Below are 15,741 nucleotides of genomic sequence, written 5' to 3' on the forward strand. Positions count from 1 at the left end.
GAAATTTTGCATTCCAGTTTTTTTAAAGAAATACTTAACTTTATAAAATTAAAGAATAAAAGTATTCACTGTAACTCCATTTAAGTCCTAGAATATCAGTGTTTCTTTTCCTCACAACTCTCAGTCTTATAAGGAAAATAAAACAGTAATATGGATATTTTAACATGAATAATATGGAATAAGGGTTTAAGTAAAAAGGCTATGTGAAATAAAATTAGTAACTTTTATTGAATGGATTCCAAACAGTCCCATCTGCCTGTGTTATCCCCCAGTTCCTTGCACAAAGCAGTTGCTCAGTCCTTCCTGAGTGCATCAGATAGTCAATAATGAAGTGTTTCGCTGTTATATTTTAAATAAATGCAGCCAAATTTGACATTACAGGTATTTTGACCAACTTGCCTCAAATATAACTAGATTGAGTCTGACTTTCTGTGACCACAGTGGAAAGGAGTATAAGAAGTTCTGAGTCTATGTATCCTCCAAACATTTTTATTTAAGTATGTTCTAAGTCAGCAGTCTTGAGCTAGCAAGTTCACTAAGGTAATCTGTTCTTGCTCTCTGACGAGTGAGTGACGTTAAGTTGTCTGTTATTGACTTTGAGATGCGTACAAGTGATACCATTCTTCTGTATAATTAGCAACTGATTGTGAAGTATTTGAACCCATTTTATAGGTGATTTGGATTGCTACCAGTGGTATTTCCTCTAATAAAACTCTTGCCTAGAAGGGGGATATTTTACATATCTGATGTTTTTCCTTGTGCCTGACACACCTATTCATCCAGTCATCCATTCAATAAACCTTTAGTGAGTGTCTGATTCTGGCCATGTTCCATGATACTTAATGGACACTGAGTACATCTTAACTGATCATTAGAAGAGAGAGTCATTGAGGATTAATCGGTTAGTGAGGAAGGAGGTAAGATGATAGGAACACTGTTTAGACAAGCCTCTAAACTTGGCCTCCTGTAATTAAGAAAACAATAAAAAGACACTATCTATTATCACAGTATTTTAAATTCATATCTAATCATCATCAAAGAAGCTTCTGGCCCTGATGTTACACAATATCTGGTGTACAATTAGTGATATCTAAACAAAGGATGAGAATTACAATGCAAGTAAAGATAATGAACTTATTTTGCTCCTGAGTGAAATACCGAAATAATGTGTCAGGTTGGCGTAAAGGCAATTGAGCTGAATCTACCGACATAAATATTGCTGCTGACTTTGGATCTCCCTTTTGGGTAGCTAATGAAGGATAACATTTTACATGTGTGTTTTCTCAAGAGGAGAAACGTCTGAGATTAGACAGCACATCCCTGGTGCCATCTGTCATGCGCTCTGCTACCTGGAAAGTGTCTGCTCTATCACTGGAATTGCTAACAGCTTTTTTGACTGTTTTCACATAACAGTTTTAATCTCATGTGTAGAACACAGCCCATCTCTTATTTGACCGTAGCATGGTATTCAAGGAGCACCAAATTGAGCCGCAACCAGTCTTTTTGCTTATCTTCCACCATGTGCCTTTCTACTCTAATCAAATATGCTTTTGCAACGTCTCTCATCTTCTCTTACCACATTCTCTTGGTCTGTGCTTTCTCTCAAGCTGTTGCTTCTTTCTAGAATATTCTTCTTTTCTTATTTTATGTCTGATTCATAACTCCCAATAAGGCTCAGCTCAAATGGTAACACTTGTATCAAAACTTTTCTCATCCAGAATATACTCTTTTCCCTCTGGCTTTCTATTGCAATTTTTTGGCACCTCCCTTTTGCATAATTTTTCCCCATTATGTCATATTTATTTCTGTACAGGTTTTGGCTTCCAGTTTTGCTGTAGACCAGACTTTGTCACAAGTATATGCCATAGTGCCTGGGAAAGAACTATATAAATATTCCTGAATAAAGATGAATTCACTTATTCTGATGATATCCAGGGAAGCAGGCAGAAACTTTGGTTTAGTTTGGATCACAGTTGATGTACTGGCACAGAACACTTTATTATGCTCATGATTTGACTATGAGCGTGGCGATTGCTTTACTTCTGTGGTTTCCCTATGAAACCCTGGTGATTACTTTTCTGTGATTTATTCACTTTCATTGAATAAAGACAATGAGTCAACTCATCAGTATAATTCATATAAGTAACCTGGATGTTTTAGGTTGCCTCTGATGCAGGTGAAAACTTGCCAAAAAGAAGTAACTGAAATGGACCCCAAGTTATTATTACAAACAAAAGAGACAGTTGTTTGAGGCCCCTAAATTTGTATCTGTAGGGAAGCTAGAAATCCTGGGTCCTATTTCTGAGAAGAAGTGTAAATTTTCCATTTGGACAGCTCAATTATACCTAGACTATTTGAACATAACCGCATAAACTCTCAGGCCAGATTGTGTGCTCTGCTCTTTAAGAGAAACTTTGTTGCAAAGACATTAAATAATTGTCAGTACCCATTATGCTTAGTGGGTAGAGACTGTTGCTATTAGTCTAGGATTATCAGTGTGATCATGGGATGTAGCTCATCCCCTGAGGTGTTTCCATTAAGTAAATTTGGATAAACTGTTCTTAGATCATCTCCCAAGTAGAGAAGGGAGTGTACCCAACCACATGATTATATTGAGATTCTGAGACTAGCAGAAATATTTCTGGTTGCAGATAGTTACTTTGGTTGCCAGAACCTACTAATACATTTTCTACAGGATAAGGGTAGTTTTAGAAATGCTCAAATGGCATAAACCTGTTAAGGAATTGCAGTAAACCTCAAGTCTAACAAAGGACCACACAAGTAGCATATTACGCTGGCCTCCAGTTATTCCCACCTGGTACCTCTTTTGAATAAGCAGTCAGACAACACCAGGTGTATTATTTAAATGGATTAGCTATGGCATTAATTCAGTGTTTAGGGTCAGTGGGATGCTCTACAGTAGATTTTCTTCCTGGAATATTCCCCAGTTATATTTGTCTGCCAAGATCAGATTGTCAATCAAATGGAATATTTCCTTTAAAAATTATATGTACACTTTTATTTATATTTAAATGGGTATGTGTGTGTATGTATATGTAAACATATACAGAATTTACATTTCTTTCCTTGTATCACGTTTTTTAAAACAAACAATGACTAGTAAAATGATAGTATTTAAATCTAGCTGGCTTCATTATATGTTTTTGACTGGCACAACTCCTAGCCCATGTTAGCATCTCAATAAATATTTGATTAAAAGTATAGTATTCTTTACTTTGTAAAGGACGATATGTTATATAAGAGCAAATAATTTGAAAATAGTTGGACATCTATTTTAATTTAAGATATACTACTTAATATATTTTTGACCTTGAAGAAATTACCTAAACCTACCCATGTCTGAGAAAAATAGGGGAAAATATTACCTACTTAATATTGTCATGATTAAATTGGATGTTAGTCAATGTTTAAACAGTTTCTGACACATGAGTGGTAAAATTAAATTAGTTCTTCTCCAGACTGTGTATAAATAGTAAACTGTATCTATATTTTCTATCAATTCTAGATAGACATAAAGGCTTTACTTTACTTACTTTGGCTTATTTATTATTTTATAAAACATTGAAGCTCCTTAGGAGAGAGAAATTAAAGCCAACTCTAGCAATTGTATATTAATTCATTTATAACATGACAGGCTTCACATTTAGGACCAGGATGTGTTCTCCCTGGCTTAATGCAAGCTCATTCCTCACTAGTGTCACATGTTCTGTGAGGGTTGACAGGATGCTCTACTTCATATACTCAGGAGCCCAAGCCATGGAGACACCGTCATATTTAGAACATTGTTGCTGTTCAATTGCCAAGTTGTGTCCGACTCTTTGCACCCCCAGGGACTGCAGCATCCCAGGCCTCTCTGTCCCTCACCATCTCCCGAAGTTTGCCCAAGTTCATGTCTATTGAATTGGTGATTCCATCCAACCATCTCATCCTCTGTTGCCCTCTTCTCCTTTTGCCTTTAATCTTTCCCAACATGTGGCCTCTTTTTAGTGGAGGAAAAGACTGGAGAATGTGCATAGAAAAAGGAAGGGATTGTGTCACTTTTAGGATGAGATAGACATTTTTGTGAGTGACAGACACACTTCACTTCTTTTGTAACCCATTGGCCAGAACTGTTATCATGGCCTCATGGTTTTCTGGAGCTGGTTCATAAATGGCTCATGGAAAGTCAGTTATGTACTTTCTCCTTCCAACTCAGTGACATCCTATTGGGAGCTTGAAATCAGCCACTTGGTAGTATTTACATCAAAGAATTTGGCAAATGTCCTAAATTAGGGCTTTTTTTTTTTTTTTTTTTCCAGAGAGAAGTTTATCAACACTCTACTAACCTAACTTCTACGTTGAGAGTGCATTTAGAAATTTAGAATGACAAATGAATAGATGGGGATATTATTGTTTTCTATACCATAGGATCCAAATCAACCCAGAGATTATGTCATCCAAAAATGTTAGAGTATTGAACTTGGAGTAATTGCCATTTAACTTGCTGTCTAAACCTAGGCAAGTAATTAGTTCTTTGAGCCCCAGTTTTTTTATGGTGCTTAAAACCAGTTTTAGATGGAACAGGATTTTATGAGCTATCGTGTGAACATACTTAGCATAATGTATCTAGAAAAATTCAATGAATTCTTGATGACTCTGGCATCAGTTGGTCCTAGGGAAATCTAAGGGAAACTGCCAATGTTAAGTGTTTGTTGGCCTTATTATTAATGATATTAATAAATTAATTTCATTTATTAAAACTACATGTATGAAGTACCTATCGGATAGTACTTTATAGGTGATATATTTGACATAATTCTTGCCTTCAAGGACTTTCTATGTAGAGAAGACCTTCAGTATTTAATAGATGTCTGGCTTTAAAAATGGTTTCATCTGCAGTATAGTTGACCAGGAAGATATTGGAGGAGCAACTGAGTTTCCCCGGAGCTCTCCATGGTGCTTGCTCACGGTCCTTCAGCCTGCCCTGCTCCTTCCTTTCTCAGACTCACTCTCAGTTCAGAAGCCTGCTCTCCGGTCCACTCTGCTGCTGCTGCTTCTCACCCTTTTGTGTGGCTGCCGTTTATAACTAGAGAATGCCAGGAGGTGTCTAGTGTAACCTCATCTTTGCCTCAGCTCGGCTTAACACTGCAGCAGCCTCTGAATTCCTCACTCAGACCCTTCTGCAACTTGACCAGCTTGACATTCTAACTCAGGGCAGTAAGATAACACATTACAAACCTTTATAAATAACATGAATAAGTAGGTTGTTTAAAATGCAACTCTTAGAATTTCAGGCTAATACAAACCCAGTTCAGTTTCTGTCTAGAAAATTTCCTGATATGCTTGGAACCACTGTGAAGCTCCTTAATTTCCCTGTTGCTAACTACAAGAGCCATGAGGTGAGGCTGCCTCTGTGTGGAACTGATACTTCTAGATACTCTGTGGTGGAGAGATGCTTTTTGGAGCTAAATTCTCACTTTATTACAGCACACAGTTTGAATCTACATGATATAAAGATCAAATAGAAAAACAGCAAAGCATTGGTTTTTGTCATACTAATTTAATTATGTATGTAGAAAAATGCTATTAAGATAGCTAAAATAATTCAGAAGGGAAGAGAGGAGTAAGAAATATACAGCTGGACTTCCCCTCTGTTTAACTTAGTCATAGATTAGCTAAATTAGCTAAATTTTCCTTGCCCCTCCAGGGCTTTTTTATCTTTTAATTCTCCTCCAACCCCACTCTGTCCACAACACATTAGAACCCAAAGCCTTTCCCCAATGCTTCTGGGGTTTCCTAAAGGTTTACTTTGTTTTTGGTCTTCTTGTCTCCGATTATTTGTGTCGATTCTTATCTTTTATGCCTCCATGTTGGGTAAACCTCAATCCTTCAAAAATTTCAGGGAAATTCAGTAACAAGACCATTTTGTGAATTTAGTAAATTTGACTATAGATTTGGGGTTTATCTTGAAGTGACTGTGTCCTTTTGCTCTCTCCTTGCCCTCCATTCTTCTTTTCTCTATTTTGTTTTGATTCTCTCCTGTGAATAGTCTCAGGAATTCCATATAGATATTCACTCAGCCGTGTCTAATTCTTTGCAACCCCAGGGACACTAGGTTCTTCTGTCCGTGGAATTTCCCAGGCCTGAATACTGGAGTGGGTTGCTGCTCCCTTCTCCAGGGGATCTTCCCAACCCAGCGGATCAAACCCAGGTCTCCTACATTGCAGGTGGATTCTTTACTGGCTGAGCCACCAGGGAAGTGAAATTCCATATTATGTAGAGCAGTTGGGTATATTTCAGCCTTTACCCCCAAACCAGCATAATTCAGTTCATTGACATGGTCATGAGAAGCACGTGGTGTACCTGTGGAGGTCAGTCTCTGGATCCTCACTGAATTCACATCCCAGCTCTGCTACCCACTGTTTATCTGTGACTTTGAGCAAGTGACTCTACCTTTCTGATCTGTGAAATGAAGGTAATAATACTATCATCTCAGATGGACTTTTGTGGGGATTAAAGATGGTAATTTACATAAAAGATTTAGCCTCCTGTACGGAATGCATTTTGTGTATGTTGGACCTTTTTCCAGTTACTGATACATTTTACCATTATTATTCCTAAAATCTTTTTCGTTCCTATGACAATAATACTTGAAAGAGGGAGGTCAGCTAAGAAACAGACTAAAAGCTTACTTTAAGACAACAGATTAAAATAGTAAATTGTTAGCACTTTCTCATGAAGATATTGAATGTGATATTTTCTGTTCCTAAAATATTGTCAAAGTATTATTGTAATTCTTTTAAGAGAATGATTCAAGAATAATAAGTGAGTATCAGAGGTCATTTTTAACTAACTTAGTTTAAAATATTTCCTGGTATTATATTTTTAAATGATAATTGTGGTTTATTTGTGATATCTTTTGCTCCCATTACCCTAATTAACCCAGAGTTGGATGTCATTGTGCATAAAAACTAACTCAGTTGGAAATACCTTTTACTTACAAACCCTTTCAAATCCTATGCAGGGATTCCTACTGTTTACAGTATAATATATAAAGAAGAAATTACAATCTTCTTTAATTATGTGTCATATTTTTATCTTTTCTCAGAGTTTACCTATGTCCTTATCCCCACCCACTTTGTTGGTATATTATTTGGATCAAGATTAATTTACAATAATTTTGTAGAGATTGTAAGGGACTCGCTATTCATCAACCCAGCTTTATTTTTAATGTATTATTTAATACTGCTGCTACTAAGTTGCTTCAGTCGTGTCTGACCCTGTTCAACCCCATAGACAGCAGCCCACCAGGCTCCGGTGTCCCTGGGATTGTCCAGGCAAAAACACTGGAGTGGGTTGCCATTTCCTTCTCCAATACATGAAAATGAAAAATGAAAGTGAAGTCACTCAGTTGTGTCCAACTCTTTGCGACCCCATGAACTGTAGCCTACCAGGATCCTCAGTCCATGGGATTTTCCAGGCAAGAGTACTACAGTGGGGTGCCATTGCCTTCTCCAGGAGATCTTCCTGACCCAGGGATCCAACCCGAGTCTCCCACATAGTAGGCAGACGCTTTACCATCTGAGCTACCAGGGAAGCCCTCTTTCTCCAATATTAAGCATAACTTTAAAAAAAAACTTTGTGTTTTGTATTGGAGTAGAGCTGATCAACCATGTTGTGATGGTTTCGGGTGGACAGCAGAGGCACTCAAGCCATGCATAATGCATGTATCCATTCTCCCCAAACTTCCCTCCTGTTCCGGCTGCCACTTAACATTGAGCAGAGTTCCCTGTAAGCACTGCTTTGGAAATGGGCTTATCATCAGTTGGTTTGTGCACAAAACACTTGGTAGATGGTTAGTACTTGATAGCAGTCATTAGGTGCAGTGTGTATCATTTTTGTCCTTGATAACCTCTCAATAGCTGTTTTATCATAGAGGACTTTCTGAGCAACAAGGCAACTAACAGCAATTGATGATGTCAATGAAACAAATCTAAATCAACTCATGATATTGACTATTTTGTTTCTCCTTGACAAGAAACTAGTAAACAATAGTATTTTCAGTAAAGATCTCATTATTAAGGCAGTTGAACGTAGACTTCTCAAGGTTTTATATAGCCCTGTAGGAGATCCTCGATTTAAAATTGGATTATGATATATAGTTTCCTTTTATGTCTGTTAATTCATAACAAAGTTTCCTTTAGAAATAATGGAAGAAGTGTACTGAGACTTCTGCACTTAAACATACAGTATTTTGTAAGCCCTGTTAAAATGAGCCATGGTAATTAGGAGCATCATTTATGCTAAGAATACAACACATTTTTTGAGAAGATGTAATTTTTTTTTCTTTCCCTTACCTTCATTTTCCTTTCCTTTGAGTTTCTGCAGGTTCTGCTCAGTAAGGAATATGATTGGTAGCAACAGGGACATACATATCTCCTCATCTTTTCTGTACTCATTGCCACATGAGTCACAGTGATTTAGGGAAAACTGGGTGGTTTGCAGAGCCTTGTAGCCATATATTACCATATATTTCCATATATTATATGCATAGTCCTAGACGCCACTGACCAGTAAATTTTGGCTGGAGCTCGGAGTCTGTATTTTTACAAACAACCCAGGTGTAGATACAGGTGGTCCTCAAATCATAATTAGAGAGATACTGAGGTAGAGGCTCACTCTGACTTACCTTGCCCTTGGAAAACAATCTAGCATAGTGGAAAAGAGTCCAGAGTCTGACCTTTGCGTTAAAATCTGGCTTCTGCATTGTTAGGAAAGTTGGGAAACCTTGTGAACTTGGGCAAGGTATTTAATGCTCTGCTGCCCCAATCTGTTTATCTGTGCCGTGGGGCTAATGATGGTATCTACCTTATACAGTTGTAATGAAAAATAAATAAGCCAATGTATACAAGAAGTCTAGACACAAAGAAAGTGCCCAATAAATGTTAGTGTTTTATCCTATAGCTGTAATCCAAATTAGTATTTATGCACATAGAGGTGACTTCTGCTCTCAGCTATTCAATATCTTGTTCATCTCCTTTAGGAGGTTTTAACTGAACTAAACCTAGACTGTGCTCCTTTAATACACATCTGTCTTCTCTTTCTACCTTTTCTGTAATTCTGTCACTGCATTTACTGTATCGTATTGAAGATTTCTCTTCCTCCATCTGACTTCCTCACTGGCCATAAGCTCTTAGAGGGTGAGGATCTCATTTTTTCACTCATGCTTCTTTCTTGCGAACTGAGTGCCTTGACTGGACACTGCTGAGCTGAAGATACTGGTCGGCTAAAAGCTAGTTGATAATTGACTCTTGTGCTTGTCCTGGCTGTATCTTCCCCGAGCAAAGAGAAAGGAAATATTTTCCATAATAGAACCTGGATGATATTTAGGGGAGAAGATTTAGTCACTCATTTATTTCATGAATATTCATTTCTTGAACATTCACCATGTGAATCAAGTCCATTCACTATGACTGTGCCTCTCTATCTTTTACCACTGAGCATGCAATAGAATACTCAATTGTATAGCCTGTAGGCCTCTGGATATGTATTGCAAAACTTGCATTGAAGGTATGGAATCACAGTTAAGTTCAAAACACCCAGATAAAGGCCACAATAAACAGTTCAGTCTAACTGAACACTCTGCAGTTTCTTATACTGGTTAGTGTTTAGTGTGACCAGCACCCTGGATTAACTGCTGATGGAATTTTTCATTAAACATTTTTCAGACGTCTAGCACTGGAAGACACTCTGTTCGCATCACTGGCCTCAGTACTATTGATTTTCGAGCTGGTTTTTCCCGAAAGCCCACCCTGGACTTCAGAAAAACAGTCAGCAGACCAGTGCAAGGTTTGTATGTGTGCATTAGTTCAATTGGCATAGTAGATATTGAAGGGCAAAGTATTTCTCAGACTGTGGTTTTGTAATTTTTTAGTTCTTCAATAAAATTGGGTAACATGGCATCTTTATTTGAAATCATAGTCATTGTTTCTCAAAGTGTGGTCCGAAGACCAGTGATATTGAACTCACTTAAGGAGCTTATCAAAAATTAAGATTCCTGGGGCCTACCTCAGATCTCCTGAATGAAAATTATAGATAGTAGGTCCAAGTTTTGTTGTTTAGTCACTAAGGCACATCCAGCTCTTTTGCAACTCCATGAATGGTAGACTGTGTCTCCTCTATCCATAAGATTTCCCAGGCAAGAATACTGGAGTGGGTTGCCATTTCCTTCTCCAGATCCCAGGAATATACACTTTAACAAGCACCTCATTGATTCCTATACTTACACTAAACTTTGCAAACTGCTGACCTAGATCTTGGAACTTTTCCTTACTAGCATCATACTTGCCTATTGTCAAGGTGAAAATATAGTCTGTGTGTCTGTTTGTGTGTGTAGTTAAAACACTGAAGATATCACATAGCATTGTATGTTCCAAGATGAAGTTATTATTGATTTGAAAGGTACTTTTTCACCTTATTTTTATTCGTGCAAGATTTATAGCTCTGTAACTGAAAAGAAGGCTTAGTCCTATTGTGACTTTAAATTTATTTTTTTCTGATCTTTTATTTTTATTGCTTCAGTTACTAGAAGGTTACAAAATAGTGAATCTTTAAAAATATTCATATAATCAAATATATTACACAATATTCATAATTCTAATTTTCTACATATAAACATGATTAGATAACTTAAAAATCATTATCTATGGTTTCCTGTATTTCTCTGGTCATAAATAAACTGTCTTTTATGTAGAAAAGATTCCAGAGCTGGGCCACAGTTTTTGGCACAGCTGATAGTAGTCATACATGTGATCCTGGTTACCTGTTGTTATAGTACAAAACTTAATAAATAACCTCGGGTGCATGTTACTTATAAATGATAAATTCTTTCTCTTGTAGGAATACCTACCTATGTGCTGCTGAATACTTCTGGAATTTCCATCCCAGCTAGAGTAGATCGTCTTGAACTTCTGAGTATATCAGGCAGTTCTCTTAAGACTATTCCTGTTAAATATTATCCTGAGAGAAAACCTTATGGCCTGTGGAATATTTCTGACTTTATACCACCAAATGAAGCTTTCTTTCTCAAAGTAACAGGCTATGATAAGGATGATTTTATCTTCCAGAGAGTTTCAAGTGTTTCCTTCTCTAGTATTGTCCCAGGTAAGATGTCACTTTATTCATCACTGGAGTATTGATAGCTTAAGGGGTTTGTGTGGTCCTATAGGTATAAAATGGACTCTAAAGTAAAAATAATATCCTCACATTATTACTGAGTCACTATGTGGAAAAGCATTTATACATAGGTAACACAACTTTTCTTAACCATAAAATAGACATTCAAAATTTCATGTTAAATTGCAGATCTGAGAATCTTAGTAGATTCTAAATCTGTAGATCTGAGAATCTTACTTCAATCAGTGTAAGAACTTGAACTGGGAAATTCTGATCCTCTTCAGTTCAGTCGATCAGTCGTGTCCAACTCTTTGGGACCCCATGAGCTGCAGCACACCAGGCTTCCCTGTCCATCACCAACTCCCGGAATTTACTCAGACTCATGTCCATCGAGTTGGTAATGCCACACAACCACCTCATCCTCTGCCATAACCTTTTCTCCTGCCTTCAATCTTTCCCAGCATCAGGGTCTTTTCAAATGAGTCAGTTCTTTGCATCAGGTGGCCAAAGTATTGGAGCTTCAGCTTCAGCTTCAGCATCAGTCCTTCCAGTGAATATTCAGGACTGATTTCCTTTAGGATTGACTGGTTTGATCTCCTTGCAGTCCAAGGGACTCTCAAGAGTCTTCTCCGACTCCATAGTTCAGAGGCATCAATTCTTAGGCACTCAGCTTTCTTTATAGTCCAACTCTCACATCCATACATGAATACTGGAAAAACCATAGCTTTGACTACATGGACCTTTGTTGGCAAAGTAATGTCTTTGCTTTTTAATATGCTGTCTAGGTTGGTCATAGTTTTTTTTCCAGGGAGCAAGCGTCTTTTAATTTCATGGCTGCAGTCACCATCTGCAGTGATTTTGGAGCCCAAGAAAATAAAGTCTCTCACTGTTTCCATTGTTTCCCTATCTATTTGCTATGAAGTGATGCTCTTACTCCCCATAAAAAGCCTGGTAGTTGTGTTTAATGTTTGATTAAGCTGTCTAATTTGACTAAAGTTTATATATTATTATCAGAAACCTTCTATATAATAATCAATACTTCATTGTAAATAACATGATGATTTCGCCTTTATTTGGTTAGTTGGTTAGTTAGTTAGTAGGCTAGTTATTTATATATTTGCTTTTATTTCCAAATGCTGATGACTGAATTTGACCAAAACTTTAAAAACTGTGTGTAGCTTGAACCATGGTCTGACACAGAAATCAGTCAATGCAGCCGGTCAGTTGTGTCCAACTCTTTGCAACCCCATGGACTGCAGCACGCCAGGCTTCCCTGTCCATCAGCAACTCCTGGAGCTTGCTCAAACTCATGTCCATCGAGTCAGTGATGCCATCCAACCATCTGTGTCTAACAGATATAGAAAGATTGATTCTAATATTGCCCTACTGGATGGAGCAGTAACAATTTATCATTTGTATAGAAAGTTATCATTTGGGAAATTCAGGAACAACTCTATTGTTTAATGCTGAAAAAAGATCATAGTAGAACCAGCCTCAGTATTTCCTCATAGACAATATTCAGAGTTAGTTGCTTTAGCCCCTGAATTGAATGCTTAAAAAAACTACTGGATTCTTAAGAAATCAATTTTTTCATTCTTTTTCTGGAAATAGTTACCCTATGAATTCAATTCTAAGCTATGTGGGTTCTTACATACCTTTACATTTTCAGAATTAAACTCTCTTCTACAATTGATGATGCTTGATAACTTATTTGGTAATTTTGTTTTCTGTCTTGCTGGTACAAAAAAAAAATTATGCCTTAAAATCAGTGCAGTCATCGATTCAATGAGTCCCTTCTGGAGATAATCCAGAAATTAATAAACTCGGAACAAAGAAAGATAATTAAAGTGATTTTTAGTGATTTAGATTAATTGGAATGCAGAGAATTTACTGGAATAGTTTAAGCATGAAGCTTTTGAATGGATTAATAGGAAGTACCAAATATCACTGTGACCTTCTTGCCCATGTTCTTTTTTTTCCCAGATGCTCCAAAAGTCACAATGCCTGAGAAAACCCCGGGCTACTACCTGCAGCCGGGCCAGATTCCCTGCACTGTTGACAGTCTTTTGCCTTTTACCTTGAGTTTTGTCAGAAATGGAGCTACACTTGGAGTCGACCAGTATTTAAAGTGTGTAAATGCTTCTATTAGTAACATTTTATAGCATGAAACATCCAAAATACAGATAGATACTTATGTTAGTGTACATATTCATTATACATTCTTATTTGCTTCATAATCCTGGAGTATAGCACTGAACCAAACAGACATGATTCTGTACCTTTGTGGAGCTTATATTGTAAAGAAGGAAGACAGGAATAGATAATAAGTATTCTATGGTAATATAATAAATGCTAGAGTACATTTAAGAGTTGATTCCAGGTTTTATAGAATCTGAGTTTTATAGTTTGAAGGTCCCTTGATAAGAGAAAGAATACAAAATTATGAATACAAAGTTAGGTACAAGAGCCCTTGCAAATGAAAGACCCTGAAGTTTAAATTTCAGTGGCTTGAGTGTAAATATGTCTCTGAATCTGATTTAAAGTGTTATGATAAGTGAATCTGATGTGTTACAGTAAAAAGTAGAGCAGGTTATTTCAGGCACATAATTACTGGTTGGTGGACTGCATGTGATTTTGGCCAAGTTGCAATTTTAAAATTCACAGTAGAGACATTTGAGTAAGGACCTGAACGTGGTGAACGAGATGGTCATGCAGATACCCAGGGAAGAGTGTTCACATACCAGGAACAATCAGGGGAAGTGCGCTAAACCAGAGGCCCCCAGGCATGTGGGAAAGAAAGACAGGAAGAAGCCAGGGTAGCTGGAGCCCAGGGACCCAGGAGGAGAAGGGTGAAATGTGTGCTGGGATGCTGTTAGGAGACATAAGAGACTGGGGTTCCATCTTTCGGTGGGTAAGATCCCCTTGAGGAGGCACATGGCAACCCTCTCCAGTATTTTTGCCTGGAGAATCCCATAGACAGAGTAGCCTACAGGGTCACAGAGTCGGACACGACTTAAGCAACTTAGCACACGCACACACACACACACACACTGCAGCCAAAAATCAGTGGAAGTCGGCTAGAGGACACCAACTTTCCTTGAGAAGACTGGTGAATTTTCTAGACAAATTTAAGTCATCTAATGATAAACGTTAAGTAGGTCTTGAAACACTAGAGGATGATTTCTGGAAAACTTTTTTTCTTTTCTTAGCTTACTGTCAAGCTACATTTAAGGAGAATAACTCTAAGTATTATTTTATAAAACTTTCAGGCTGATAACATTCACATAAATTAGCTCCTGTAATATGTTAATTTTTGACAAAGTTCATACAATCTCCTCATGGGGTCATTTAAAGCAAAAGCTGTGGCAAGAATGTTTATCATAACTTGAAACAGTTTTCCATTAGGTAAAGATTGGACTTATTATTTCCTGCTACTTTCTTAACATATGTCTTGATGATTTCCTTAGCTGCATAGTTAATAACCAGCAACATTAGCTGACCAAGATATCAAATGACAAACTTACATACCTAACTGATGAAATCAAACAAGTCTGCTTTGGATTTAAATAGTAACATTTCTGAAAGATACTTGAGATGCTTTATAAACATTAATTTATTAATTTCACACACAATTCCTCTGAGGTAAACCACAAGGATTCCTTCTTGCATTTTTCCAACTCTGTGGCCCAGAGATGTGACATGCCTTGCTGACATTTGTTAAGTTCTTTAGATGTAAGAGTCTAGAGACGAAATTGGGCATGGGTGATGATGGATTTGATGTTCTAATCCCGGTTCACTCACACATCTCTGCCCTAGATTCCCTAACAACTCAAGATGCTTGACTGGATCTTTATGTGAGGCATGATGGTTTCTAGGGGATGTGCGAGAGAATTAGTTTCCATTAACAACAAGACTCATTTCTAACTGACGTGTTCCTTCCCCTGTTCCAAAGGCCATTCCTTCAAAACTTTTTATTGTGGCCATACAATCTTAGTGAACTTCTCTGATGACTCAGATGGTAGAGAATCTGCCTGCAGTGCAGGAGACCTGGATTTGATCCCTGGGTTGGGAAGGTCCCCTGGAGAAGGGAATGGCCACCCACTCCAGTATTCTTGCCTGGAGAACTCTATGGAGGCACCTCCTCGCCATGGACAGAGGATAATGCCTACTGATAAGGCTACATGAAAAGGAGAATTGCTTTCATGTAATAATTTCATAAACGAGATAGGAATAAATATAATACTAAAGAATATTCTCTAAGCAACCCATACACTGGTTACATGCCTTTGAATAAATTACTTGTTCTTCTCCCTGGATCTCAAGTTTCTTGTTTTTAAAGAAAGGGCCCTAAGACTAGAAGAATTGCTGCTTTCTATTCTAAAGTTTCCATGTGTCTTAAGTTTTTGATGAATCCTGTATACTTAGCTCTGAAGTAAGCACTGCAAAAGGCACAAAAAATGTGTGTAATCCAAACTTCTACCTGCCTGGGACTTACCAGTACCTCCTAGATAATGGCATTTGTAAACTTGGGCTTAGCATATTGCTCTAAAGCATTCAAGATGCATC

General features: G+C 37.5%; 1 protein-coding gene across 6 annotated transcripts in view; it reads left to right on the forward strand.

The window, feature by feature from the left end:
* The window catches only part of HMCN1 (hemicentin 1), a 517,313-nt gene that overhangs the window by 196,436 nt on the left and 305,136 nt on the right, over nucleotides 1–15,741 (forward strand). For all 6 annotated transcript variants that reach the window (XR_010663324.1, XR_010663323.1, XM_065936211.1 and 3 more), the window contains exons 7-9: nucleotides 9,729–9,849; nucleotides 10,900–11,163; nucleotides 13,159–13,303. Coding sequence is in view for 4 of the 6 variants with exons in the window: in XM_065936211.1 (XP_065792283.1) it covers nucleotides 9,729–9,849; nucleotides 10,900–11,163; nucleotides 13,159–13,303 (530 nt within the window). In the remaining 2 variants the exon portion in view is untranslated. The remainder of the gene's footprint in view (nucleotides 1–9,728; nucleotides 9,850–10,899; nucleotides 11,164–13,158; nucleotides 13,304–15,741) is intronic.

The sequence above is a fragment of the Muntiacus reevesi genome, chromosome 5, assembly GCF_963930625.1.
Source record: "Muntiacus reevesi chromosome 5, mMunRee1.1, whole genome shotgun sequence".
Taxonomy (NCBI): Eukaryota; Metazoa; Chordata; class Mammalia; order Artiodactyla; family Cervidae; genus Muntiacus; species Muntiacus reevesi.